The sequence below is a fragment of the Pezoporus wallicus genome, unplaced genomic scaffold (genome assembly GCF_028554395.1).
Source record: "Pezoporus wallicus isolate ANWC-B61680 ecotype Strahan unplaced genomic scaffold, APGP_CSIRO_Pwel_v1 scaffold_3294, whole genome shotgun sequence".
Classification (NCBI taxonomy): Eukaryota; Metazoa; Chordata; class Aves; order Psittaciformes; family Psittacidae; genus Pezoporus; species Pezoporus wallicus.
The window spans coordinates 14438141-14464003 of record NW_026635478.1 but is presented as its reverse complement, the minus strand read 5'-3'; the positions used below and the strand labels follow the sequence as shown (position 1 = coordinate 14464003).

The window sequence follows — 25863 nt, the reverse complement described above, 5'->3', positions numbered from 1 at the left end:
CAAGATGATTGTGTGTGTGATGTTTTACCTAATGTAAGCTAGCTGCCTCTAGGTTCAAGTACTTGATACTATTTTACAACAATAGGGTAGAATAATGGAGTGGGTTTTCAGCATGCTATTAATTTTTGTGGTCTTCCTGATGCTCACAAGTCACTTATTAGTTGCTTTTGGCTTTACTGTTCTAAGTGAATGTCTGAGTTTGTCTTGCCTCTTCTGCAAGTTTATAAAGGTAAAGACAGAGTTGTTCTCTGGACTGTATCTATTTCCATTTACTTAGAGGAAAGAGAGGCCAGTCAGAGCCAAGTGTGTCAGTTGGCAGCAACAGAGAGGAGCTGAGACCCTCTGTATCGTTTGGGGAGAGAAGTGGAATAAAGCAGCTGCACATGTTAAAGGTTTGGGAGCAGAGGCTTTTGATAAGATGGTTGGGCAGAAGTGAAGGGGTTGATGGTCAGTGAACAGTTGCTTTTCTTTTCAGGGCATCTGACTGGAAACTGGACCATCCAGACTGGACAGGACGGCTTCGTGTCACTTCCAAAGGCAAAACTGCATACATAAAACTGGAGGATAAGGTTTCGGGTAAGGGAAAAGCTGTGGCTTGGCAAGACTGCGACCGTGATTGCTGCTTATGAGCATGTGCTTCTAAGCCTTCTCAGAGCTGTGCATGGCAGCCCTGGCCATGGTTTACCACAGAGTTGCTCTTCTTAACACCTAGTTCTTTATGTGCAGGAGAACTCTTCGCCCAGGCTCCTATAGATCAATACCCTGGCATTGCAGTAGAGACTGTGACAGATTCCAGCCGCTATTTTGTCATTCGAATTCAGGATGGGACTGGTGAGTCGGGGGATTATGTATGTGCGAGGTGTTAGGGGTGAAGGAGACTTCAACCGTATGGAGCTGGATGTCTGTCAGGTGGATTAAAATGGTGTTGGGAGTGCTGAAAAGCCTGGGTAGTGTGCCTGGAGGGGTAGGGAGGTAAGGTTAACAGAGGAGGGTTCTCAGATTGCACAGATTGCAGGGCCTGGGAAGGGATGTTCAGTTTCTGAGACTACCATTGGGAAGAAGGGTGCATCCTGAAGGCTAGGAACAGTGAACTGCTGTGAGCTGCTGGTGTCAGAGGGCGGTAGCATAGGGTGGTTTAGGAGAAGCAGAAGGAGTATGGAGTGAATGAACACAAGAGCGCAGTTGCAGGCAGGGCACCTCCAATGACGACTCCTGTCTCCTTGCTAGGACGAAGTGCTTTTATAGGCATTGGCTTCACGGATCGTGGTGATGCCTTTGACTTCAACGTCTCTTTGCAAGATCACTTCAAGTGAGTTGTGCTTTTCTGGAATGCTGTTTTTCCTCTGGCCTGTAGAACGTGGCGGGTGGTGGTGTATGTTAATTTAGCACAGGCTTCCTTGGGATGATCATGAAGCCCTACTATGGCTCTATCATGCAGGCTGAGTCCTGCAAGGTCAGATCTGTAAGTTCTAAGCTTAGGTCCTGTGATGCTACAGGTGCAGTGGTAGACAGTCTCTTAGGTTTGCGGTGGTCCCAACTTTCTGCTGAGCTACGCTGGGAGTAGGGAGGTAGCTGGTTTGACAGCACGAGGTAGATCTTTGGCAGGATGGGGAGAGGAACCAGGTATGTGTTTATCTGAAACCCTGTTCTGCTTTGCTGCAGGATCTTATGTCTTTCTCTTGTGTTTTTTAGGTGGGTGAAACAGGAGTCTGAGATCTCCAAGGAGTCCCAGGAAGCTGAAACACGTCCCAAATTAGACTTGGGGTTTAAGGAAGGGCAGACCATCAAATTGAACATTGGGGTAAGCAGCCCAGTTTACCCTGCTTCTTTCTTTGGATAGGCCAGTGGAGACTTTTCCTCACTTGTCCTTTCTTTTTATACAGAACATGACAACAAAGAAGGGAGGAGCAGCCAAGCCCCGTGTCTCTGGATCAGGGGGCCTAAGCCTGCTGCCACCTCCACCAGGAGGCAAAATTGCTGTCCCTCCTATACCTCCACCTTCTTCCACAGCCATTGCTAACCACGTCACACCTCCACCTGTGCTGAAATCCAGTAACATGAGCAGTGCAGGTAAATACTAGCATAGAGCCAACAGTTTGTCAGACACTAGTAGGTGCATAGACAGGACTTCCAGTATCTGAAGGGGGCCTACAAGAATGCTGGAGAGGGACTCTTCATTGGGGACTGTAACAACAGGACAAGGGGTGATGGACTGAAGAGTTCTTGAAAATGATGTACCCCCATAGTGTGAGTGGGAGTCTCTGTGCACATTCAGCAAAAGGAGCTGTTACAACAAAAACCTTAAAAAGCCTAACTTCCTTATTCCAGGGGGCGGGCTGGAGTCTCTTTTCTGTCCCTGTATCCAACAGTTTGTATATATCAGTTTGAGCAGTTGTGATAGTTTAAATGCCTGTGTGTTTTCTACCTCATTAGCTTGATTTGGCTTGTATTGGTTTTTTTTTATTTGTTTGTTTTTGTTTGTTTTTTTTTTTGTTTAATTTGCTTCAGATATTCTACTAGACTTAGATGCTCCTGCATCTGCATCCAAGGCACCAGCATCAGCTACCACAGACCTCTGGGGAGACTTCAGCACTGCATCCAGGTAAACTGTGGTGAAGAGAGCTGAAGACAAGAAGGGTAGTGTCCTGATGGGCACTGGAAGAGCTGTAAGCTAGGAAGTCTTATTAGATCAGCTCCTTTGATTCTTCTCTCTTTATTTCAGTGCTGTTCCAAATCAGGCTCCTCAACAGTCCAACTGGGTCCAGTTCTGAATGGTTAAAGTGGAATGGGACAAACTGATGACCAAGAGGCTCTAGAGGCACCAAATGGGATTAGAAGGGGCACAAACCAATATAGTCTTCAATCAAAAACAAGTTGGGACAATCCTTCCTTTTTAAAACAGATCTTCAGTCAAAACTGATCCCACAGTGAAATCACTGAACTTAAAGAGAACATACTCACTCCTTACAAGATGGGCAAGGAGGAGAGAGGTAGTCTCATCTCTTCCACCCGCTTGGCTGTTACATGGTACACCCTAGCTCTTTTTGCCCATTTTTTTCATACAGAGAAAGTGAAAATCCTGAAGAAGGTGGGTACGGGAGGAGGCTGGGCAGGTGCCGCTGGGTTCTTGTCCTTTAAATTTTCTCTGGTTAGACTGCTGCTTTTTGTGGCTGCTTTCAGTAGTGACTCAAGTCTGCAGCTCTGCCTGCAGTGCTGAGGACAGCCACATTTGGCTGCAGCATGTAAATGGAAGCTGTAAGGAGGACAGGTCTTGTCTCAACACAAAACCCTTTCTGATTAATTATATCTGTGGTGAGGAGTGAGCTACTCCACGCACACACTACTTCTCTTCAGTGCAATTCTTGATAGTGCTGGATGTTCCCGTGCTCTTGTGGGATGAGTCAGGCAAGTCCTTGAATAGACCTGCTGCCATTGTGCTGTAGCTCCAGGTGGGCACCTCATCTTGAGGCTCCTTGTTTGACTTGCGGGTTTACTGAAGGAAATTCTCTTATTTTCACTCATATCCTGCTCATGCAAAGGCCTCATTGTCATTGAGCTGTTTTAGACCACCAGGTAATCCCACCACTGAGCATTTCATGTTCCTGCATCGCTATCCTGAGCCCTGGCCTTGTGTTGTGACTTGGCACTGTGTTACAAGTATTGTATAAGCATGCCACAGTAAGAACTATGGTGGGACGGTAGGTTACTCTTACCCTTTTCAGCTCATGCTTAGAATAAGCCCAGTCTTAAGAACTGTGGCAGTAAAATTTTCCCACCTGTGTTCTTTCATGTGGCTTTTCTGAGGCTACTTTCTAGTGATGTGAGCTGGTTATTGTAACTTGGAATCATTTTTTTTTTTTAATTATATTTTTAATGTGCTCCAAACCCCCTCTATTTCCTCTGTGGTTTAGGGGGTTAGAAAGAGACAAAAGGCCCTCACTATCTGCTGTTCTCTTTGGGAGAGTTTCTTAAGGCCCTTTGATCTGGACACTGTTTGATCTTCAGCAGCTATGGCTGTGATCTTGGGTGTAAGCCCAGTTTCCAGGCTGGAAACATCACCGTGCCAGCTACCCTCTGTGGCAGCTGATAAGCCAAAACACTGGCTGGGAAGGCCATCTCAGAGACTCAACTGTACCGACATACTAGAACACTAGGGTTTTGGTACTTCAAGTAGAAGGCTTCTTCCTGCTTTGATCACTCAACCAGCAGCAGCACTTTTGTAACTGGGACACACTCTGCATGCATACTTGTGCAAGTAAATTTTTCCCTTTGGGCAAAGTCTTCCTGGTGAGGCTTTTAAAAGTAGTTAGCTGTAGACACCATATACTTGCAAAGGTGTCTTGTCCTTTTGACTTCTTTTCTGCACTGAGGGCATTTTGGAGATGAAGTTTCACTTAGGCCATCCATCTGGGAAGCAAAATTCTTGAACATAGCTCTAAAGCTGCTGTAGTTCCACTTACGGAAGTGGGGACCAAACTGCTCTTGGGTGTATTTTAAGTAGTCATTTGATTTTGATCCCCTTTCTCTCTTGGTTTCCCCCTGCCGTCCCTCCCCGCTTTCATAGTCACTCCTGCAATCTTGTACTTCGTGCCTCCCCTGAATCTGTGGGTGGCTGTTAATCTGCTGGCAAAGTCATGGACTCTGCTGGTTGGTTTTGGGTTTTTTTTTGATTTTTTCTTTGGTTGTTTTTGTTTTTGTTTTTTTTTTTTGGGGGTGGTGTTTGGGTTTTTTTGTTTTCTCTCAAGTTGTTGTGAGGTCCTGTCATTTCAACTGTATATCAGTTCCCCACACCAAGGAAGTTCATAGCACCAATTAACAACTAAGTAGGAGCCTCTTCTGTATTGTCTTAGTATTCTGGAGATAATATATTATGTATTTGAAAAGCTGAAGAAGCAAAAATTAAAGATATATGTATATAAAGCATAAGATGTACTGGTGCAAATGGTAATTAAACAAGTAATATCGGGGAAAAGAATGTTCTGAGTCTTCCAAGTTGTTGAATTGTTGCTTTGGAAGCCCTTCAGATTGGAGGTCTTTATATCTCCAGCAAGATCCTAAGTAGCCTACTTACCCTTCTGCAAGTGTGCCTGCAGGCTGGACAGGAGCAACTTTAGGAGTGAACGGGTTCAGGCTGTCTTTGAGTGAAGAAGTAGGAGCATGGAAGGAGGGCACAGAAATAACCTACGTCTTTCCAAAAAACAGAAAACCACAACAAAACAAAGCCAAACAAACAACCATATGGAAACAGCCTTGACTGTAGGGGATGGTGTGATGCTTGGTAAGAATGTGGATAAAGCCAGCAAGTGAGAAAACGTAGTTGCCCTGCAGTTTGGCATTTTGGACATTAGAGGCTTCTACAGCCTGCAGGTGTTTTAAGAAGAGATTCTTGCCATACTTTTAAATGGGAAGCAGTCTCTGCTGACTGCAGAGGTGAGCAAGGGGAGCTGAGCAGGCCATTTATTGGGAGCACCAAGGGCAGGTTGCTCTGAAAGGGAGAGCAAGCTGGGAAGCTGAGTCACAGCAAGGCAAGCAGGGGCAGTGGCCTTGCTGACAGAGGAGCAGTGCCACAGTATTTCATCAGGAAGATAGAGGAGGTCAGGAAGAGGATTTAGATCAATAGAGTTCATGGCCAGGTGATGGGCATGGCTGCACTAGCTCAGGCAGGGGTTAAGGGTGAGAGCCTTAACTGAGATAAGCTTGCCAGCAAACCTTGCTGAGATTTCTCAAAGCCAGATGCCAGTATTATCCCCGTGTCCCCGTGCCTTTCTTCAGTGAGGCCTGCTAGAATGCAACAGCTTGATGTGTCTTGTGTAAATCCTCTCCTCCTTCTTGATGACCATCAGGAACAGCCTTTCCATCCACATGGGGAAAAGCTGGCTGTGATGGTAAGGTACTGGTGAAATGACTTGGCCCGTGACTTCACTGGCTGAATCTTTTCATCTCTTGCACTTTTTGTTGCCAGTGATTTCTTCTAACATAGCAAAAGCCAGTATGCAGGCTGCTTGATAAGTACAGTCTCTGATGTTGCAGGCAATAGCATTCTCCAGGTAAAGGATAAGGCCAGGCCTTTGGTGTGGATCAGCAGATCAAACTGAGCAGTATCTCCTGAGCACTGATTATGTTCCACATAATAGATCTGCTGGTTTACTTAGGCCCCTAGGGAAGGGCTGTCCCTTGGTCTAAGAGGGGCAATGGTCAAAGGAGGAGAAAAGTTCATGCCAACTGGGAGGCAGACTAACACATAGAAAGGGTAAAGAAACAAGTGTCAAACAGAAAATCCCATTTTGTCTGGTTATTGGTTGTCTCTTCTTCTCCAAGAGCTGTTGAGGTGGGATGTGAGCATTTCTTCCCCTCCCCCCATTAATTCTGTTCTGTGTTCTGCAGCTTAAAATTCTACTACAGTAACAACTACAGCTGTGCAGTAGCTACTACAGCCATACAATTTGGATTGCAGGCACAAACTCGGTAGCTTTAACAAGGCCTTGGTACTGTGTGTGGGCTCCTGAAGAAATTGAGAGGAAGAGATATCCATTGGAGGAAATCAAACAAAAACCAAACAAGAAACCAAAAGCCCTGAAGTCTTCCTGAGCTTTGGTGATGGAGGAACAGGATCTGAACCTGAACTCACCCTGTTAAATCAGTATAAATCTACAAAGCTCCAGCAGGGAGCACAACCAGGCTGTCATGCATAAAAATGGAGCACTGGGGCTATGTAGCCAACACACACTGTAATGCATTAAGGTCAAGGCGTTCTACTGAGTGCTCATTGTTATGTGAACAACAGATTCTGAGTCTAGAGACTGTTTTGGGTCTCTTTCTTCCAAGTTAATAGGTTTGTCCATGTAATAGTCAGGAAAAGCACATTGCAGAATGAAGTTTGTCTTAACTTTGCCAGTTGGCATTAGCTATAGCAGTGTGCCCTCATCCAGAGTTGGGGCTCTGAAAGACCCTTGAAAGTGCCTCTGAGCATGGGAAGATCAATCAGCAACAGCTGGTACATGTAGTGGCTCTTGACCAGAGCCATGTTATACCATCTGTCACTGCTGGCAGCTTGTGGTGAACTTTCTGCGTCACTTGTGTTTGGGGCAGGCCAGCCAGGTAACTTGCAATGGCCTGCTTTCCCAGGCATTATAGGATGGCAGCTCCTTCATGTTGAGGTGAAGGCATCTGGCTTGCTTAGGAGACCAGATTGAAGAGAACATTCCCTGAAGAAGGGAGCTGCCTGTAACTTGCAGCCTTTGTGTTGAGCCTTGTGGTTTAGGGATGTGAAGAGGCATGGTGCTCCCTTGCCCTCCTAGACTGGTCTGCAAGTCTCACTGGGTTGCTTTCCCCTGCGACCAGGGCTTGCAAGCTCAGTGTCATCCATGATCACATGCTGCCATCTGCTGCTGAATCCCCTTTGATGAGGGGCAATCCCTGGGCTCAGCCACCATCTCCAGAGACTGGCTGGTCCCCCAGCAGTTGGAAGGTGGGTATACAACCATTTCCTGGCACCTGGGCTAGCACTGATTCTTTGGCTCTGAAGAGAAATTGCAGCTAGCATCTGTCAGCAAGAGCATGCTGAATCCTGCAGCAACTTATGGGCAGGGGAGAGCCGTGTCTGGGAGGGACATGGACAAGTGCTGGACCTGAGTATGGAACAAGCCACAAAGCAGAACTGCAGCATCTGGAGGTGTTCTCAGGGGCATATGAGATAGAAAGGGAAGGAAGAAGTGTCTTGACTTTAGCATGCAGGAGACATGAAGAAGGAGGTAGGCAACCATAACATGCCAGAACAAGAGCTTTGGTGGGTCTGGTTTAAAATGGACCACAACAGCTTAGCATGACAACAGAGTTTGCATGGGCTTTTATTGAATGCTTCCTTTAGCCCAGTGGCGGCTTTGCCTTCATGCCCACCAGTACCATAGTTTGTAATTCAAATGCTTTCCTGAATGACAACCCCAGTCAAGTCTACAGAAGCACTATATAAAGATTTTTATTTTCTTTATCTCTCTTGACAGGTTGGCAGTAATGGAGCTGGTGCTTCCAAGTGTAACCATGTTCTGCTATCCTAATCCCTGCTACTTCATTGCCTTCATGCACAGACAGCGTAGTGTAGGGCTTGGAATCAAGATGTCTCAGAGGAGGCACATATCTCATTTTGTGGTCTGCCAGTGTTGCATGGATGTGTGTACGTATGTTGTCTTCAGTTTAGCTGATAGGAGCTGAACTCCTGGTCTTTTTTAAAGTGTAGTCTAAGCACTTGTCCATAAGCGCTGATCATGGTGTTAAGCAAACTGTTCAAAGATGTGCAGAGGTGCTACATCAGTAGTACTAAACAAACTATCACTTTGGTTAGCTGTCAGGGAAAGGAACTGGATTCCAGTACCAAGAGGAAAGGGATAGGAAAGCATTTTCTTTGGAGAATATATGCTAAGGTGCTATAGATGCAGCATCATAGATTCTATGTCTGGCCCAGAGTTAGGGACTGCTGTCACTAATAGGTAAAGCTGAAGTCGGTATCATGGGTATGTGTACAAAGTATGCTTGGACATGACTGCTGCAGATTTTTGGGGTAGAAGAACAGGAAAAGTCCTTAAGCAAAATATCCCATAGACAAATAGGTTACTGTAAGCAGAGAACCTGCCCTGAGTAGCCTGGTCGAGCTTCGTAAGTAGTCCTGCTTTGTGCAAGGTTTGAACAAGATACCTACAGCATGAACTATTTCTTAGCATAACTTTTGTGCTAGGCTCTGGTGAGGTGGGTCCTGCAATGGGCTGGCAGTCTCTGGTGAGATATCTGACATCCACGGTTCGTAGGTGTCAGGGAGCACTGACGGTGATACTTCAGCTCCGGGAGGGCAGAGGCTGTCCAAGGACCAGCAGAGTGTGCTGTGCCTGCCCACTCTTAAAATGCTGAATATGCAGACAACTGTGAATGAGAGGGAGAGTCTAAGAGACAGGGCCACGGTGCCACAGACCAGTGTGAGTCAGCAAGGAGTACTTCACCCTCTGCATCAGTTGCTGCTGTTCTGCAGGGAGGCAGCAGCAGGGCCCTTCCTCCTCTGAGTCAATGCTGGCGCTGTGCTGGAGGCTGCCACTCAGGAGTGCCTTTTGTCTGCCCTTCACTTTACTGTGCAGATGCTGACTTTAATGTGATAAAAGCGGGTGATGTGGTTACCTGGACAGCGTGCCCTTCAAAACCAAAAGTGATTGTGTTGATGTCTGTGTCATGAGGAGGCTGCTGCCTGTGGTTGAACCCAACAGCTAAGAGTACCTGCTGCCTGGCATTAAAACCTCCCCAGTGCATTTCAGTGATGCAGTGCCAGGGAGTGCCTGGCTGAGTTGGCTGTACTCCCTGGGTTTAATTCAGCTTTATCCACTTGTTTCCAGATGGCGTTTGCCTTGTCCCATCCTGACCGGACATGCAGTATGGCTGCATGGGCTCTGGAGGCAGGTTGGTGTCGCTTGCCCTGATGCTGGCTGGCTAAAGCATAGCACGCAACGGGTGCAGAGGCTCCAAACGGCATGCAGCGCCTCACTGGTTTTAGGGCACAGGGTAGAGGACAGGGCAGGCCATTTACAATCCTCCTGCCAAATTACCCTTGAGGCTAGGAGGAGTGTGAGGGAGCCACGCGGTGCCCGTCAGGGGTCGGGTATGGGAGGTTTCTCGTGCTGTTCCAGTGCCATCTGGTGGGACAGTCTGACCAGTGCAGCTCTCACGAAAGCCTCTCTGAGAAGGCTTTACTGCACTCCCCTCGTGCATGGAGGGGATAAAACGGAAACAGCTTGAAATCAAATCAGAGCAGTCCTCAAATTACCGCATGGGTCTGGGAGACTTTATCTTATACCTTCCATGCTTGCCTGGCCACTGTGGTTGTTTTCTATTTTTGTGCTTTTCTTCCCACTCCCCCTGAACCCCCTTAAAAAGGGAGATGAGGTGCATTCACCTCACTGAGCAGAGGTGTAGCCAAACTGAATCCAAAACCATTGTGATCTTGTACAGAACTAACAAAGCAAGGATTGCTTCTGTGGGGGGGGGTATTATGTAGCTACAGCTATCTAGCTATGTAAGTCCTATAAGTCCATGTAAGTCTTATGTTCCTGCTCTGACAAGACAAACTTCACAGCCCTGCCTCTGAAACAGGCCACAGGGTCTGATGAGGACTTGGATATGGCCCAGGTTTGGAGTCAGATGTGCACCTGGGGCAAGCAACCGCAGTATCTGGATCTGATCTCCAACAGTTTCTGGCCTTGACACTTGTGGCTCAGATCCAAAAGAGGAAGGGGGTGAAGGTGCAATGTTCCCAGTAATAGCATAGAACAAAGCTGTAAGATAATGAATCTGAAGTTGTCCTCTGTTGACTTTGTTTGGATAATTTGTCAGTTATGGGAAATAAATAAAACATGTCTCTTTTCTTCTGAAGAAACAATCCTGAGTTAATGCTATAGGTAAAGAAATGGGTTGGGGCTTCTTGTCTGTTTGAAAGTTTCCTGGATACTGTTCTTCCTTCTTTCTTCCCTTACTGAAGGATTTTGGGAGCCTGTCATCACAGGTGAGCACGTGACTTTGCCTTTCTGAAGCTGATTGAGTTTGAACTCCCTCAGCTCATATAGCTTGAGACATGGTCTGGAATGCTTGAACAGCTCTTGCTAAGACATGGCAGAGATGTGTGCAGAGGAGGAATGCACAAACCCTTTTATTTGGAGGAACATTTCTTTCTCATCTCTCCTACTTTTCTTTCTTTCCTCCATATTCTGCATGGGACTGTAACTAGCATTCTGGGGAGTTGCTGGTCTCTGTCAAAGTGCTAGAGTGTTACTCTGGGTGGTTTTGCTCAGAGGACAGTGTTACTGCTGACTCAGGGCCTGCTTATGGTGAAGTGCTGCCACGTGCCAGAAATTAGCAGTGCTACCTTCTGTTTAATCCATCCCTCTCTCTGCTTCTGTCTCCCTTTCTCACTCTTCTTTCAGTTCTTTCCTTTTTCCTCTTCACCTCTGGATGCTCAGATGTCCTTTTCTCTGAACTTTCACAGATCTATGTAACCCATTTCTTACTAGGTCTCCTAGTATAGTTGTATGGCTCCCTGGTTCACTTTCTGTCATCAGCAGGAGTTACCTGCCTTCCAGAAGAGGCCTCTTCTCCCTGCAGCTCTGGCCAATGTTGTCAGCCTTGCATGAGAAGTGGGTAGGATGCCTTTCTCTCAGGTCCCAGCAGGCTGTGGTGCTTCATCATTGTCCCCTGGGGCTGGGAGAATTCAGCTCCTGCAGTGAGAACTTCAGCATCCTGTCATAACCAGTTCCTTGCAGCAGGATACACAGTGGGATCTCTTATTGCTAGATTCCCTCTAACCAGACGAATTCCTCAGGAGTTCTAAAGAAGATCCCTTTGATTACATATGTGCCATCCCTTACTGATTACTCAAAGTCAGGCCTTGGGGCCCCATTCTCCATGCTTTAATGTCGTTTTATGCTCTTCTCTTAGCTGTAAGGGCTCTGCTCTCCATGGCCTTTGTACCTAGGAGAGGAGCAAGGTGGTGTGGAGAGGGAAGACCAAGAGGGCAGCGTGCATTCACTTCTGATGCTCTTCTCACCCAGGTGCAGGGACAAAAAGCCAGGGTTGAGTTTAGGCTTTATCTGAGTGAGCTGGAGAATTGTGGTAGCTAGAGGGTGCTGTAAGAGCAGGTGATGCAGAGCTGTTGTTTCAGTGGGCACCTATGGTCAAGATAAGATCAGAGCAGAGAGTTTTATGAAAGGAATGCGTGTGAGCTGTGCTCAAATAAGTCTTTTGAGAAGATCTTGTGTTATCAATGCTCCATTCAAGAAACTGAACAAAACCACACATAAGGCTGAGTGATGATAAATACTTGGTTACATGAATGACAGTAAAATGAGAAAATACAGTTTGGCTAGAAAAATTTCCCCCTGCTTCCTCCCCTTTCTGTCTTTCTGCCTTTTTTGCTGTCTGCTCTTCTTTCCAGAATGCAGCAAGCTGCCTGCCCTGTGTCTGTGCTTCTGCCACAAATGGCAGAAGACTGCTACCTAAAAGACAGCTCTTCTACCAAAGGTCACCCCACTGTCAGCCCAGCTGGTTGGGGAAACCAAAACCTGCTCAGAGGATGAGAACCACATCAGCAACAGCCTTCATGCTGTTGGCTGCAGAACCTGAAGCTGTGCTCTCTGCACCTGCCCAACCTTCACCCGCTATATGCTTTGGACAAATGATCTAAGAAAGACCATACTGATGTCAGTGCCTAAAGAGTAAAAACAGGGGATACATACAAATTGTTCTGCTTTAATGCTTTGCCCTGTATCAAATGTTATCAGAATAGGAACTTGCTGACTAGGGTGTGGTTACTTTGCATTAAGTAAACTCTCAGTGCATTTCTCTCACATTATTTTTTGACATGTTCCACCTTTAAGCCAAGTAAGCTTTCAGGATGCCCAGCATCCTGGATAAAGGAGTGTACTGCCCTAAGCTGTGTTTGTGAAGAACCACCTTCCTTCAGTAACTGACCCCTTTTATCACCCCTGGTTCTTGTATTAAAAGAAACAGAAATGACTCAGTCCTCACTCAGCCTTTCCTTGATGGTTCTGTAGACCTCTGTCTCTTCCCATCTTCAGGGTAGAACTGTCCTATCTCTATTGTTCTTTATGCGACAGTCATGCTACACCATTTTTTCACCCTTGTCTTTCTCTGAGCCTTTTCTGGACCTGCTGTACACCTCTTCAGATGGTTTGAGTCATGAGGACATAACAATACAGTGCCATAACAATATTTTCTGGTTCATTCTTCATGCCTTTTTCATTGTGCCTGGTGTTTAATTTGCTGCTCATTCTTCCTCAGATCAGGTTTTCTCACACAACTGTTATAGTCTGAGTTATATTTTCTTTACATGTGCAATGGTAACCTCCGAACCCACTATTTTATGTGTGAAGTTAGTGCTGATTTTCCTAAAGTGCTTTGCTTCATTACCCACTTCCCTAAAGAGCATTGCTTACATACACAGGACTCTGCCCTTTTACCACTCTGCTGCTTGGTCTCATCTTTCTGCAGTTCTTTGCAACTGGCTCTTGAATAACTGCCCTGATCAATTTGGTTATTGATTAGTTTGATTGGTATTTAATTGATTTATATTGTATTTGATTGACAAAAATCATTAGCAGATTTTGTCATATCATTTCTCTTTGCCATATTGTTTAAGGAAATGTTAGTGTGTATCCTATTACAGACCTGGTAGAGCTCTGTAGGTGCTCTCCCTCCACTGTGGGAATTGACCATTAATTCCTACTCACCTTTTCTGTCTGCTTACCATGAAAAGATCTTTCTTCTTATCCCATGGCTGTTCACTTTCCTTAGAAGTGTTTGCTGAGGAACTCAACAGATAGCTAGATTATTCTCATGCATGATTATTGATCTCTTCAAAGAACTACAAGAGGCGGAATTTCCTTGCAAGTCTTATATTGGCTCTTCCCAAAGTACATCATACTTATACACATGTCTATTCATTTTATTCTTTTATTATAATTTCTAATAACTTGGCCACTACAGATGTCAAACCTTTAAATTCCTAAATCTCCCTAGACTTCTCTCCTCCCCACACTTTGATATATTCCTTGCCATCCTGTGATTTGCTGATTAAAAGGCAATTTAAGGCAAGAGACCTCCCATTGCTATTAGCAACTGTTCCCCCCGAGTTTCTTGGGAACCCCTGGGACCATTTTATCCAGACCTACTAATTTCATATCTTTTATTTTGGATAGTTTTTTTTGTTTAGTCTCCCACAAAACAGGGGGTTTATGTAGGAATTTCTCCAGTTTCTTCCGCTGTCACAGATAAATACTTTAGCTTTGTTTTGATGTCCTTGTTCTCTCTGACTGCTTCTTTTGTACCCTGCTCTTCAGTTGTCCTCAAAGCTTGTGAAAAGGTTTCCGCTTTCATTAGCGATAGGAAAGGATTTATTACTAGTTCTGATGGCTTCTGCTAGTGTTTTTCCGTCTCTTTTTTTTACCTTTGCTTTGTTGTGCTTTAACACTCACTGGAGGTTATGATCACTTCAGTGTTCCTCGTTTGGATGCAAGGTCAGCTTGTTGAAGAATGTATGCTGATAATCCCTTTGCCTTGACTTTTTAGCCACATCAGCTTCCTTTTGCCTTTTGTCAAATCTTCTAAAGAGGTACCAGGTATTGGCTTTGGGTTGCCCATGTGATGCCTCTGTATAACCGCCATGCCACTTGTGATGACTAAATTTGCTCAGCTGCCCCTTTCCATATTCTGGCTGGCTTATAACAAGTGTCTCATTTCCCTGCAGCTTCCGCCACAGCTGTGTTCAACTTCAAAAGGGGATTTTTTTAGGAACGTATGGGATCCCAGCTCTAGGATTCAAGCCCTCTTTTCTGCTTATGAGCTCAATTTTAACTCACCTGCTTCAGCTTGATTTTCGAAAGAAGGCGGGTGTAATGGTGCTGTCTCCTGCTGTTACATGGACCTCCTTGCTAAATTGGGTGAAACTCACTGTGAGGTGAAAGGCTTGCACAGATACTACTTCACCCAGACTTCATCAACAGGTAGGGGAAAAAGAGTGCCAGTGCCTCTGCTGCTTTCTGTTTGGGTCAGCTAGCCAAATGGTACCCACACAGCTTGCAGAGCAGCCAACTAAAGGCAGCAGCTGGAGCGTGAGGAAGGGAAAACAGGACTGTTGTGTTGAGCAAATACACAAGTCCTAGGAAGGAGCTGGGGCTTGTAAGGTATGTGGGAATTCAGAGAGTGGGAGCTACCTGGTAGTGCTAAGTAGGGTTTAGATGAAAGATATTTGTGGGGAAATACATGTATTGTGGGAGGACAAGGGTGTTCTGCATGGGGTGGGCAGAACACAGGTGGAAGGGGAAAGGAGGACCTGAGGAACAGCAGGGGGAATGCAAGGAAATAAACTGCGAGGTTCTATTTATTTTTTATTTTTTTTTTAAGCAAGGTTTACTTTTTCTCCCCGTTTTCAGCCCCACAACTAACTGCCTGACTCCGTTCTCCATTTACATGCCATCAGTGTGTATGAAATTTAAAGCACAAATTTTACTCTTAGGAATATTACCTCACTGTTCTTGCACAAGGGCCCAGCATTTGTATCCCATGGAGGTATTACTCAGGGTCAAATTTTGACAGCAAGCAACAAGTCTGATGGCTGAGATGAAAGAATTGAGCTGTCTCCCGATGTCTGAGCATAATCGAGTGTGTTCTAATAAAATCAACAGCTAGATCCTGAATTTGCATTTGAAATGCCTCAGCTGTGTTTGGAGATGTTTCAGTGGCAAAAAGCTCATGAAGATACACTGTGACTCGTTCTCTATCTGCTGATTGTGTTTCCTGTATTTCTTCATGATGGAAAGCTTGAAACCCTGCAGGGAAGTAAGCCTTTTCCCCTGTTGTGGTTTGGTTGGCCAGAACAGGCAGGAAGCACACAGGAGATTGCTCTGACTGAAATCTCAGTTTGAAGCATAACTAGGTTTCAGCAAACACTTTGGGAAGCTTAATTCCTGTGAGAAGGCCAAGCCTGAAGACAAAAGAAAGTGCCGGAAGGATGCTGGAAAGAAAAGCAGGCAGCATGCATCTTCTCAAGGGAGCAGGCTTCTGTTCTGTAACTGTTCTGTAAAAATTACTGTCTTTGCACACAATACAAAAAGGAGAAGTGAAGCCAGCTCAGTGCACATGAGGCATGAGGAGGCCCCTTGCTAAAGAAATCCAGCTACATATGCCTTGTTCCATTCAGGGGCAGATTCTGCATAATGTGACAGACATGCATTACTTCCCTTCCTTGCCCCTTACCTTCTGCCGCATTGTTCTCCTCTATTGTCTGATGCGTATTCTTCCTTGTACTGTCCTATCTCATCTCCAGCTCAGCCCTGTGTACCCTCTGTGCTAGCTCCCTGGATGTCCTGCAAGCATCTCAAGTCCGGAAGGAAGAAATTTCATCTAGGCAAACTAACCAAGCAAAGCTTTCTCCCCCTTCCTTCTGGTTGTTTTGGAGATATTACCATAGCTTTTCAATACTTAGAGGGGGCTTATAAGAAAGATAGAGATTTTTTACCCCCACCTGTAGTGACAGGCCAAGGGGCATAGGTTTTAAACTGAAAGAAGCTAGATTTAGATTACCTGTAAGGAATAAGTTCTTTATGATGAAGATGATGAGACACTGGCAGGGGTTGCCCAGAGAAGCTGTGGCTGCCCCATCCCTGGCAGTGTTCAAGGCCAGGTTGGACGGGGCTTGGAGCAATCTGGTCCAGTGGAAGGTGTCCCTGCCTGAGGCAGGGCATTGGAACTGAGTGAGCTTGAAGAACCCTTCTAACCAAAGCTGTTTTGTCATTCCTGAGGCCTATCTGCTGACTGAATCATTTTTCTCCAGGCTGTTCTGACTCACTGGCATTTTCTGTCAGACACCTTTCTGATTCAGCGTGCATCTCAGCAGCCATTTCCCTTAAATGTCTCCTTTAAACATCTGCCCCAGCTTGAAGTCAGACTAAGCAGTAGTCTGACATTTTCCTCAAGGTAATATCAGAGGCCTTTACCAGAAAGCAGAAAGGGGAGATAAAAGACAATGTTGGAGAAAAAAATATAAACTATCCCTTTTCAGCCTCAGAAATGGAGCCTGACTCCCTGAAGCAAACACTGCTCTGAATTTCCACAGGTTGTGGTAGAAAGGCGTCTGCGTGTGCTCTTCCCAACAACCTCTCAAACCAGCAACACCATTTTACTTCTTTTTTTCCTACTTTTGTTGTTCTTCTCCCCAGCTCTGGCCACATTCTTCTCTGTTTCTTCTTGAATATATCAAACTTCTGATTATTTCTATTCCTGTGTTTAAGGCTGAAATCCTCCAGTCTCACTTTTGAGGCAGTTCCTCTTTTGTGATTTGTTCTATTGCCAACTGGGGCTGACTTCCCAGGACGGGACATAGTATGCAATATTTGATGTAGCAAACACATCTTAACCGCAAATGATAAGTGAGGGCAGAATGCATTTTATACATGGATGTGCCACAGCTTAAACTGGGCTAAGATCTGGCATAGCTGCAAACCTAAGAGCAATGGTAGAATTACTAACAGACTAAGAAAGTCATGAAGATAAGGGGAGAGAGTTAAAAAAGGAAGGATGGAAAAAGAAAAACAAACTAAGAGATCTGAAAAAGGAAACCTATCAGCTGAGAATCTGACATGGGGAAGTAAGAATGTGACTTCCTTTTCAGTTGTTAGTTTCTCATTTTTCTTTTCTCTCTCAGAAGTTTCCATACTGTCAGATCTGATGTCCTGGGCTAAGAAACAAAGCGTTTTTGAATTCCCAGGAATTCTTAGGTTATCACCAGTACTTCCAGTGTTCAGCACAGCCTTCTTTGACAGACAGAAGGTGGAGGAGCAGATGGGAAAGGCTCAGTAACTTATTGGTGTCTCCCTCTGGAACCAGGCACCTAAAACACCCACGATTTATGTGGCAAAACTAAGGACAGGGCCAGTGATTGCGCTGTGATTAAATGGCATCAGAAATCACTTATGCTGAGGTGAAGTTCCACAATACATCACCAGCTGCAGTGATCAAAGGTAAGGATGGGTTATTCAGGGGAAGGGGGCTGAAAAACAGGGAACAGAGACTGATTTCTACGACTCTGCTTCATACCTGATCTTGACAAATGGTTGATAAAAATTAGTTGCTTACCACTACATGAGCAGGAGACTGGAGGAATTTTGTATGTTATGTAGTCTTGAATGAGAGAGTAATTTTTGGACAAATGCTGAGTACCAATAGAGACTGTGATTTATTGCAAACAATCTGATCTTCCACAAGTGTCGAGTGGCTCCTGGGGCAGCAGATGACAGTAAATAAGCCCAAGCCCTGGCTGCTACTGCTCTTTCCTCTGGGAGAGTAAGGCTACAGATTCCTTCCCATGAAAAGAGCAGTAGTAGAGAACCAACATGCCTTCTTATAGTAGAGCAGTCAGTTGTCCTCTGCAGCTTTGTGAGAGGTGGCACTGAATGCAGAAACTTCTATCATCCATTGTTCTTGGTTGAGAACTGAGTCCTTGGAGAAGAAAGAGAACCGAAGTTACAAGGAAAAATGGGCTTGAAGAAAACACCCTAAAATATAGAGAGAAAGAATTATCTAAGATCTGTGGAAAGATCCAGTTCTCTGATTTGATGTCTACCACTCCTGAAAAATAATTAATGCATTGAACAAACAAATTTTTATGGCTATTAAAAGTCTTGGCTGTAAAATGGTGCCTTTTCTGGGCTTTGTGCATATTTAAGTCATGTTCTGATCAGTATGTATTCTGTAATCATTATGCCGCACACAGGAACCCATAGAGATGTTCCATGTGTGGCTCATTTCTTCCACCCTTAGATACAAGACCCCACACAATAGCGGGTTCCAGAGGGGTTAAAGTATGTGTGTGTAAATGAATAAATAATTGTTTATTGCCACTAAGGATATTAGCGTGCCTATTTACCACTTTGTCTTAGTTTTATAATTCCAAACAGAGCAGGCATCAGCTCCAGGATATTTCCTGCCTGCTCTGAGGCATGAGTCATGGAAACAAAGAATGTACATACTCCTGACTGACTTGAAAGTTCACTGTTTTCAGTGCACCAAGATGAGCTGGTTCTGGTTACAGCTGGCATTTCCATCATGGTGAGCTGGGGATGGTGGAAGTTCTTAATTGAGCTATGACCTATTTCAAAGAACCTTATTGAGCCATGTTTCCTTGAGCTGCTGATGCTGCTCACGCTATAGATTTGGGTGTGTAGCTTTGAATTCAAAGAAACCACCAGCAGTACCACTGCATGCGGTGCTAATATCTCTCACACAGCTTCATGGTATGCTCATGAGAGCTATGATTGAAAACTGTTGAAAGACTGGGGGAGTCTTGCTGCTCTGTAGTCCTTCTGAGTGCTTATTCTGGCCACGCAGACTCCGTGTTGGTAATGGCCAAGCATACCTGGGTTTTCCCATTTTGTAGCCTCTTCCAGTTGGGCTCTAGATATACCGAAATTGTCAGTCATTGGAAGATAGAGAGGAGAAGGTAGCAGCTAATCAACATATAATCTGTGGCAGGATATGGCAGAGAGTACAGGGTGGAGTTTCACACCACAGTGCAGTTAGGGCTCCTGTATTTCCAACTGGGTTACATGTGCCTAGGAGATGTTGGAGTTACATGCTGAATAATCAGCATAAACTTATCAGGTTTGTTGTGCTGTGATCATGCTGGACACATTGCAAGCATGCAGACTAACTATAGGAAGCATTTTGCAAGGAGATTAGCCCACTGAGTATGCAAAGATCTACTGCACTTCAGTTGTGTTGGTGAGGTGCATACACACTGCAGTGTTCTCTCTGCCACCTGGGTGTGAGTGAGGGGTGCACAGAATGAACAGTCAATCTACAGACATGTAGCACATTGAAAAATCACTTGAACTGCTCAGATCTACTGTCTGAAGTAAGTGGCTGGACTCCAGATCATGACCAGGGTCCTTGTTTTCCCCACAGACAAAAGCTCTGACTAGAAAAATATGATTTGGCCAGGGAAATCTGGGTCTTGTAGGTTTCTGAATGTTTTCTGATGATGAAAGATGATGCTTTTTGCCCTGCTGTAGCAATCTTCCCCAAGCCTTTGGGAAGCAGTCAGAGGGCTTCCCCAAACAGCAAGTTTCTGGAAGTCTTGCTTATTAGGCGTGGGTGGCAGGCACACGTGGCCGCTGGTAGACTTAAGAGTTTCAAGCTGAACAATGAATGAGGTCTCTCTAAAGCTTATTGTTAATTGTTATTTACTCCTGTCCTGCACTGAGTGCTCTTGTTTCTTTATCTTCCTGCTTTTCCTGGCTTGTGTACCTGCCACAACCTAGACCAGTCTCCTAACAAGTATTTGCTTTTCCTTCCCTTTGACCTCCTGCCTGCTCCCAAAACCTCTTCAGTTCTAGCAGTATCCCTCTAGAGAAAAGTCAAGCCCTGGCAAGTCTGAATCTGAGCAGGATACTTTACTGAGGCTGCTGGACACAGCCCTCTGTTCTCCTCAGGCATACAGCCTATTTTTACTGCAGCAGACCAGTGAACCATGGGTCAGGAAGCAGGCATAGAAGGGGCGGGGGGGTGGTGGGGTGTTTCAGTTTTTTTAAGTCTTCCAGTGATTCCGTGGCATCAGAGCTTTGCACATTTCTCATCTCCTGTCCTCATTTGGCTTGCATCAACCTTCTACACAGGAAGTCCAAAAAGCTACGAAGGAACTGAAGCAGGCATAAAGTTTTCTGGGGAGAAGTAAGCATGAAATCTTCATGTGAACGTCTCAAGTATCATAGACAGAGCAATGCTGTATTCAGCAACTTTGGGATTAGTCTAGAGAGACATGGTTTCAGTCCAGATTTTGAGGCTTTGTGAAGACCTCTTCCCCAACTCCAGCAGTTAACATCCCTAGCTCATTAGGTGGTCTGGGGCTGTGAACACTGTGAACTCCAGAAACCACAGAGGTCCCCTGCTCTGTCCCAGTCTGCCCCTCTCCCATGCTGTGTAACTTCCACATCAGAACTGAAATAGCATATTTTTGGAGTAGCTCCCCCTTGAGTTACACACCCTTGCCATATGGACTGACTGAGGCACAGTTGACTGTGGTGTTGTGTTTGGTGTGTTCCTTCACTTCTAGTACCTCCTGAAACAAAGAAGCAACAGCACCATCCCCAGAAATGTCCCCTGTGGCTCCCCTGGCTGATCTCACTGCTGCTCCTCCTGCTGTGCATTGCCCTTGTTGCTGTTCTTGGTGAGTATGTGTAAGCTGATTGTGGGAGAGAGGTCTAGGGGGAAGTGCTTGGAGAAAAGCAAAGAAATCAGAGTCCAGAGGGGAATATCTTCTAAGGGGGAGACAGCTTTTACTAGGGAACTGTTTTGTCATGAGAAAGGATGCAAGAACCAACATTTGGACTCAGAAAACGTGCATGTTGAATATTTGAAAGGTATGTTTAGGAGCAAAACCTTTCCTGACTACTTAAACATTGGGGATTTAAGGGTGCAGTTGCAACACGACACAAACCAGCCAAACCAGATATTTGGTTTGCAGGAGCGAGGACTACCACAGCATTATGCCATATGGTTCTGTTATACCCATCCTCTTAGAATGACAGAGTTAGGTGGGAAGCAGCTTCTGGAGGTCTCTAGACTAGTTAAAGCATGGCCATCTTCAGAATTTCAGAGGGTTTTGGGCTTTCTGTAAGGTCTCACTTTGCTTGTGTCTGCATATATCTCCTAAACCTTCCACTGTTTACCCTGAGGCCTCTTCAGTGTTCCCAGATCGAGGATCAATCATCATTTTTTCTATGATTGCACATCCCCATCTTGCAGAGCCTATTTGGAACTGTGGAACAATTCTCTACCTTCACACCACAAAGAAAGACCTTAATTGCATTGATGACAGGGGTGAGGAAGAAATGGAGATGGCAGCACAAGTGTACAGGCAGCTGAACCTGCACTTGAGCTCTCTAAGGGGCTTGCACACACTTCATGCCCTAATGGAAAAAATGGCTTTTCACAGTCCTGGCACCTCCAGGAGTCTTACAGTATACTGGAGTAATTCATGAAGTTACACTTGCACACAGAGTCTGTGGAGATTGCGACCACTGTTTCATTCCCATTTTCTATGAAAGATCATTCATGGCATGTTTGTACAAATGGTCAGTAAAGATGATGGATTCTGGAAGAGGCATGTTGTAAGGATAAATTGCTGCCCTTCCTTTTGCTGTCATTAGTTCCTGAGTCCTGGAAGTTAGTGTGATAGGTGTCAGCAGGCCACATCAACAACCCAAAGGACTTACCACCAACTCGAACATTCAGGGATATTGACTGGAAACTGATCAGGGTGTGATAAGTAATACATATGTCTATTATATAAATGCCTGTGGTTGGATGGAATCGATTCCACCCTGTTCATCATCTCAGTGTGATGTCCTTCCAGTGGTCCTTCTGCTCTCTGACATGGAAGATTGTCTCTTTCTGGCTGGGAAGGCAGCCATACCACTTGTTTGGGCCGGTTTTCTCAGAGCTGTGGACCAGGGATCCACCAACCCCACTCCTTCAGCTCCACAGCATCCCAGGGGGACCTGATGTCAGCTGCTCGGGGCTGGGACAGACTGTTGACAAACAGCTATGGCCACCAGGTGCTGTTCAAGTGGGTCTCAGGCTTCTCTAGCTTTGTTGGCCAGGTCATCCCAGCTAGTCCTTGTCAGTGTGGTAGGGAGGAGTCCTTGTGGGCAGCTGTGGGATGCTGAGAGCAGAAATGCCTTTTCCCTTTGCTGAGAGGATGGCAGTTACCACTTGTGAAGTAGAAAGAGACAGCCCAGGGAGCGGTGATGCTGGGGCAGTGCTTGGTGGGGAAATGGAAAAACAACAGTGAAGCCCAGAAACGCTGTATGAGGAGGTGGGACGAAGGAGTAATCCTGCTGCCTTTCCTCTCCCTTTCCAGTCGCTCCCTTCTCCCATAGCAGTGATCAGACCCCAGCCTTTAAGCAGAAATTCAAGGAGTGGTCGTGTGATTCGGCAGCACCAGGAGGCAAAGGTCAGTAGCGCTGGCAGAGGAATAGTCAATGCTGGGGTCTGCTCTGACAGCAAGTGGCAGTGGGAGCAGACTTCGCAGAGGCAGACTCCTGTGGAGAGAGGTGGGGAGAAAAAGGATTTCCTGCTAACAGCTTATGGAAAGTAGAGGGACATGTTAATGATGGCCTGGAGGACAGTGTGGCTGTGAACACTGCCACAACAAAAGGGACAGCGTATGGCGGCACAGGAAAGGTTAACAATGGAGCAATTATAAAAGTGCAGCTCTAGTCAGGGAAAGAAGCGATATCCCCTGTTCCCTGTGTCTAAAGGCCTAATGTAAAAGGAGAAGGCAAACCAGATCACTAAAAGTGACTTTGTCAAGCCTGGATTACTATGCATTTGTGTACACAAAGCTTACTGGTCACGCCTCAAAGCAATGGCAAGAAATATCTGTACTACCCTTGCTTTTTCAAGAACTTTCTATCAGGATAAGTGATTTAAGGAGAACATGAGCAGCCTTCCAGTACTTAAAAGTGGCCTACAAGAAATGTGGAGAGAACTTTTTACAAAGGACTGTAGTGTCAGAACAAGGGGGAATGGGTTTAAGTTGAAAAGGGAGATTTTAGATATTAAGAAGAAATTCTTCATTGTGAGGGTGGGGTGATGATGGAACAGGTTGCCCAGAGAAGTTGCCCTGGCAGTGTTCAAGGCCAGGTTGGATGGGGCTTGGAGCAACCTGGTCTAGTGGAAGGTGTCCCTGCCTGAGGCAGGGGGTTGCAACTGGATGAGCTTTAAGGTCCCTTCCAACCCAAACCAATCTGGGATTCTATGACTGTCACTGGAGAACAGAGATCCTTGTAATTGCCATCTCTTTTGTTCTTAGCATTCACCTCTATGGTTTCTCCCCCCACAGAGAAGAGCTGGGCATGCTGCCCGAAGGGCTGGAAACGCTTTGAAGGAAGCTGCTACTACCTCTCAGGTGATATGATGTCCTGGGCTGATAGCGAGCAGAACTGCACTGGGATGGGCTCTCACCTGGTGGTGATCAACAGCGAAGCAGAGCAGGTATGTGCAGGGCTGAGAGGGGGGCACAGCAGCCAGAGCCGCAATGCCAGCAAGGGAGAGGACTCAGTCCCTCTTTGTCCTGCAAGGGAGGGAGAATGGATGTCCTCTGTGCACCAGCTCCCTTCTGCCACCAGCCCCACTTCACAGGGACTCCTGCCACCTCCCTCTGCTCAGTCCTGTATCTCATGGACATTGCACTCTCCCTCATTTCCAGGATTTCCTCTCTAAGGAGGTTAAAAAGCCTCCAAGAAGAGACAATCACTACATTGGTCTGAGTGCACAGATGGGCCAGTGGCACTGGGTGGATCAGACTCCATTTAATGTGACAGCAGCGTGAGTATTCCCAGATGGGAGAGTGTTTGGTGTGGCTTCTGTAGTGCGAGAAAGTAGAAGAGATGTGAGGGTGTCTGTTCGTACATGAGAGTTGGTACATCTCCTGATGAGAGGTCCATGAGGAGCAAGAGAGGGCTGTGTAGGACATTAGGTCCACATGGCCCTATCAAAGCTGGTTATTGGCTATTAATTAACTATCTGTGATGTGGTTGTCAATGCTATAGGTACAAAAGAAGCTGCATCTTACTAGTAGGAAGAACCCTTCAGAGATGACCCGCCTTGCCTGACCTCCATAGTGCTCCCAGCACGCCTATGCACATATATATACATAAGCATGCCAGTGCTCTGGTGCTGTGGAAATGATGGGGCACATGGAGAGATCAGCTGAGCTGTCCTTGCTGTGTCTTCTTCTGAAGGACAAACTTGCCAGGGAGGCAGAAACACGCCTCTGCTGGGTGTGAAGAAATGATGAACAGCTTCCCCTATCAGGACTGGCAGGGCCTGTTGTGTTTGCTGTAGGAAGAAGGCAAGTTTCCACATGAGACTGATGCCAGCGGGATAGCTGAGTGGGAGGAAGAGCACTGCTTCTGCCCATGAATCAGCACCTGGAATTTTTCTCTCTCCCCTCCAAGTCTTGCATCCCACTGTGGCCTTTTCCAGCGGCGCTCTACAGGGTATGCTGGGGAGTAACATGTCTGTCTCTATCTCAGGTTCTGGCGTGAAGGTGAACCAAGTAATCCAGATTATGAGAAGTGCGTTGTAATCCATCGGACTTCAAGAGCACTCAACAACTGGAATGATATCCAATGTAGCGATCATAATAGAATTTGTGAAGCTGCAGCAATAATTGTGTGATGGAGATACCCTGATCCTGAGTAAAACTGGGAGATGAGCAATGAGCTAGTAACAGGGCTGTGTTGGGAGGGGTGGGGAACTCTGGAGCCTTCGTCTTCACTGTGTTGGGTGGGATGATGTGAGTGGAAGTGATATTACCCTGTGTCCAGCATCCCCAATGCATATAATAGCTCAGGGAATACATGAAGGCTCAGGGTCGTCAGAGCAGGTCCTGGGCTCTTATGTCCTCTTCTCTCTGGGTGGGTCCAGCAACCACTGGCTGAAAAGAGATTGAGTTCTCCAGGAAGAAGACACAGGAGTGTAAGACAGATGTTCAGAGCTGCAATTTCCTTTGTCTCCTTGGGCAGAGGCACCTGCTTTTTGTTGAGTCACACAGAGAATGACCTCCAGTTGCACTGGTTTTGCTGAACAATTACGGAATTCTTATGCAAGAGAAAATACAGTATCAGACCAATGAAAAAGGCTCTGCGCAGTGTGTATCTCTCTCTTTCCCTCACTAAGATGCAGGTGTTTTGTGTAATCATAGAATCACAGGATGGTTTGGGTTGGAAGGGATCTTAAATCTCACCCAGTTCTAACCCCCTTCCACAGGCAGGGACACCTTCCACTAGACCAGGTTGCTCCAAGCCCTGTCCAGCCTGGCCTTGAACACTGCCAGGGATGGGGCAGCCACAGCTTCTCTGGGCAACCCCTGCCAGTGCCTCACCACCCTCACGGGGAAGAATTTCTGCCTAACATCTGATCTAAATCCCGCCTTTTTCAGCATAAAGCCAATCCTCCTTGTCCTGTCCCCACATGCCCTGTAAAAAGTCCCCCTCCAGATTTCCTGTAGGCCCCTTTAGCTACTGGAAGGGTGCTACAGGGTCTTCATGGAGCCTTCTCTTCTCCAGGCAGAAGAACTCCAACTCTCTCAGCCCCTCTTTACAGGAGAGGTGCTCCAACCCTCTGACCGTCTTTGTGACCCTCCTCTAGATGTACTCCCATGGGAGGAGCAATCCACACTGCCTTCCCCAGCCACTTCCTTATAAGCACTATGGGGACCTTATCTCCTCCCACAGTATGTAGGGGTTTTGTTTGGGC

The 25863-nt window shown here is 46.1% G+C and overlaps 2 protein-coding genes across 6 annotated transcripts in view; both read left to right on the top strand.

The window, feature by feature from the left end:
- The window catches only part of NECAP1 (NECAP endocytosis associated 1), a 150182-nt gene that overhangs the window by 978 nt on the left and 123341 nt on the right, over positions 1–25863 (top strand). For 2 of the 3 annotated variants that reach the window (XM_057429078.1, XM_057429089.1), the window contains exons 2-8: positions 476–576; positions 727–831; positions 1228–1309; positions 1693–1801; positions 1884–2070; positions 2509–2602; positions 2723–2916. In XM_057429078.1, the coding sequence (XP_057285061.1) occupies positions 476–576; positions 727–831; positions 1228–1309; positions 1693–1801; positions 1884–2070; positions 2509–2602; positions 2723–2771 (727 nt within the window). In that variant the 3' untranslated portion in view covers positions 2772–2916. Of the gene's footprint in view, positions 1–475; positions 577–726; positions 832–1227; positions 1310–1692; positions 1802–1883; positions 2071–2508; positions 2603–2722; positions 2917–25863 lie in introns of those variants that run through there. The other variant, XR_008974869.1, reaches the window with a different exon arrangement.
- On the top strand, positions 16327–25255 carry CLEC4A (C-type lectin domain family 4 member A). Of its 3 annotated transcripts, XM_057429137.1 has the most exons (6): positions 16327–17561; positions 20651–20764; positions 22460–22552; positions 23444–23595; positions 23810–23928; positions 24639–25255. In XM_057429137.1, the coding sequence occupies exons 1-6, from the start codon at positions 17495–17497 to the stop codon at positions 24781–24783; spliced, it is 690 nt and encodes a 229-aa protein (XP_057285120.1). In that variant the 5' UTR covers positions 16327–17494; the 3' UTR covers positions 24784–25255. The 3 variants fall into 3 exon arrangements, with proteins under 3 accessions (XP_057285120.1, XP_057285114.1, XP_057285105.1); XM_057429131.1 differs by lacking the exon at positions 20651–20764 and having other exon boundaries at positions 16328–17561; XM_057429122.1 differs by lacking the exon at positions 22460–22552 and having other exon boundaries at positions 16328–17561; positions 20651–20774; positions 23451–23595.

What these genes read in the sequence shown, in the direction of transcription:
- CLEC4A (XM_057429137.1), top strand. Translation starts at nt 17,495, where the DNA reads ATGGCATCAGAAATCACTTATGCTGAGGTGAAGTTCCACAATACATCA. An exon ending in TGCCCTTGTTGCTGTTCTTG is followed by an intron (nt 20,765 to 22,459) that starts GTGAGTATGTGT and finishes CTCCCTTTCCAG; the next exon opens with TCGCTCCCTTCTCCCATAGC. An exon ending in CCATTTAATGTGACAGCAGC is followed by an intron (nt 23,929 to 24,638) that starts GTGAGTATTCCC and finishes TCTCTATCTCAG; the next exon opens with GTTCTGGCGTGAAGGTGAAC.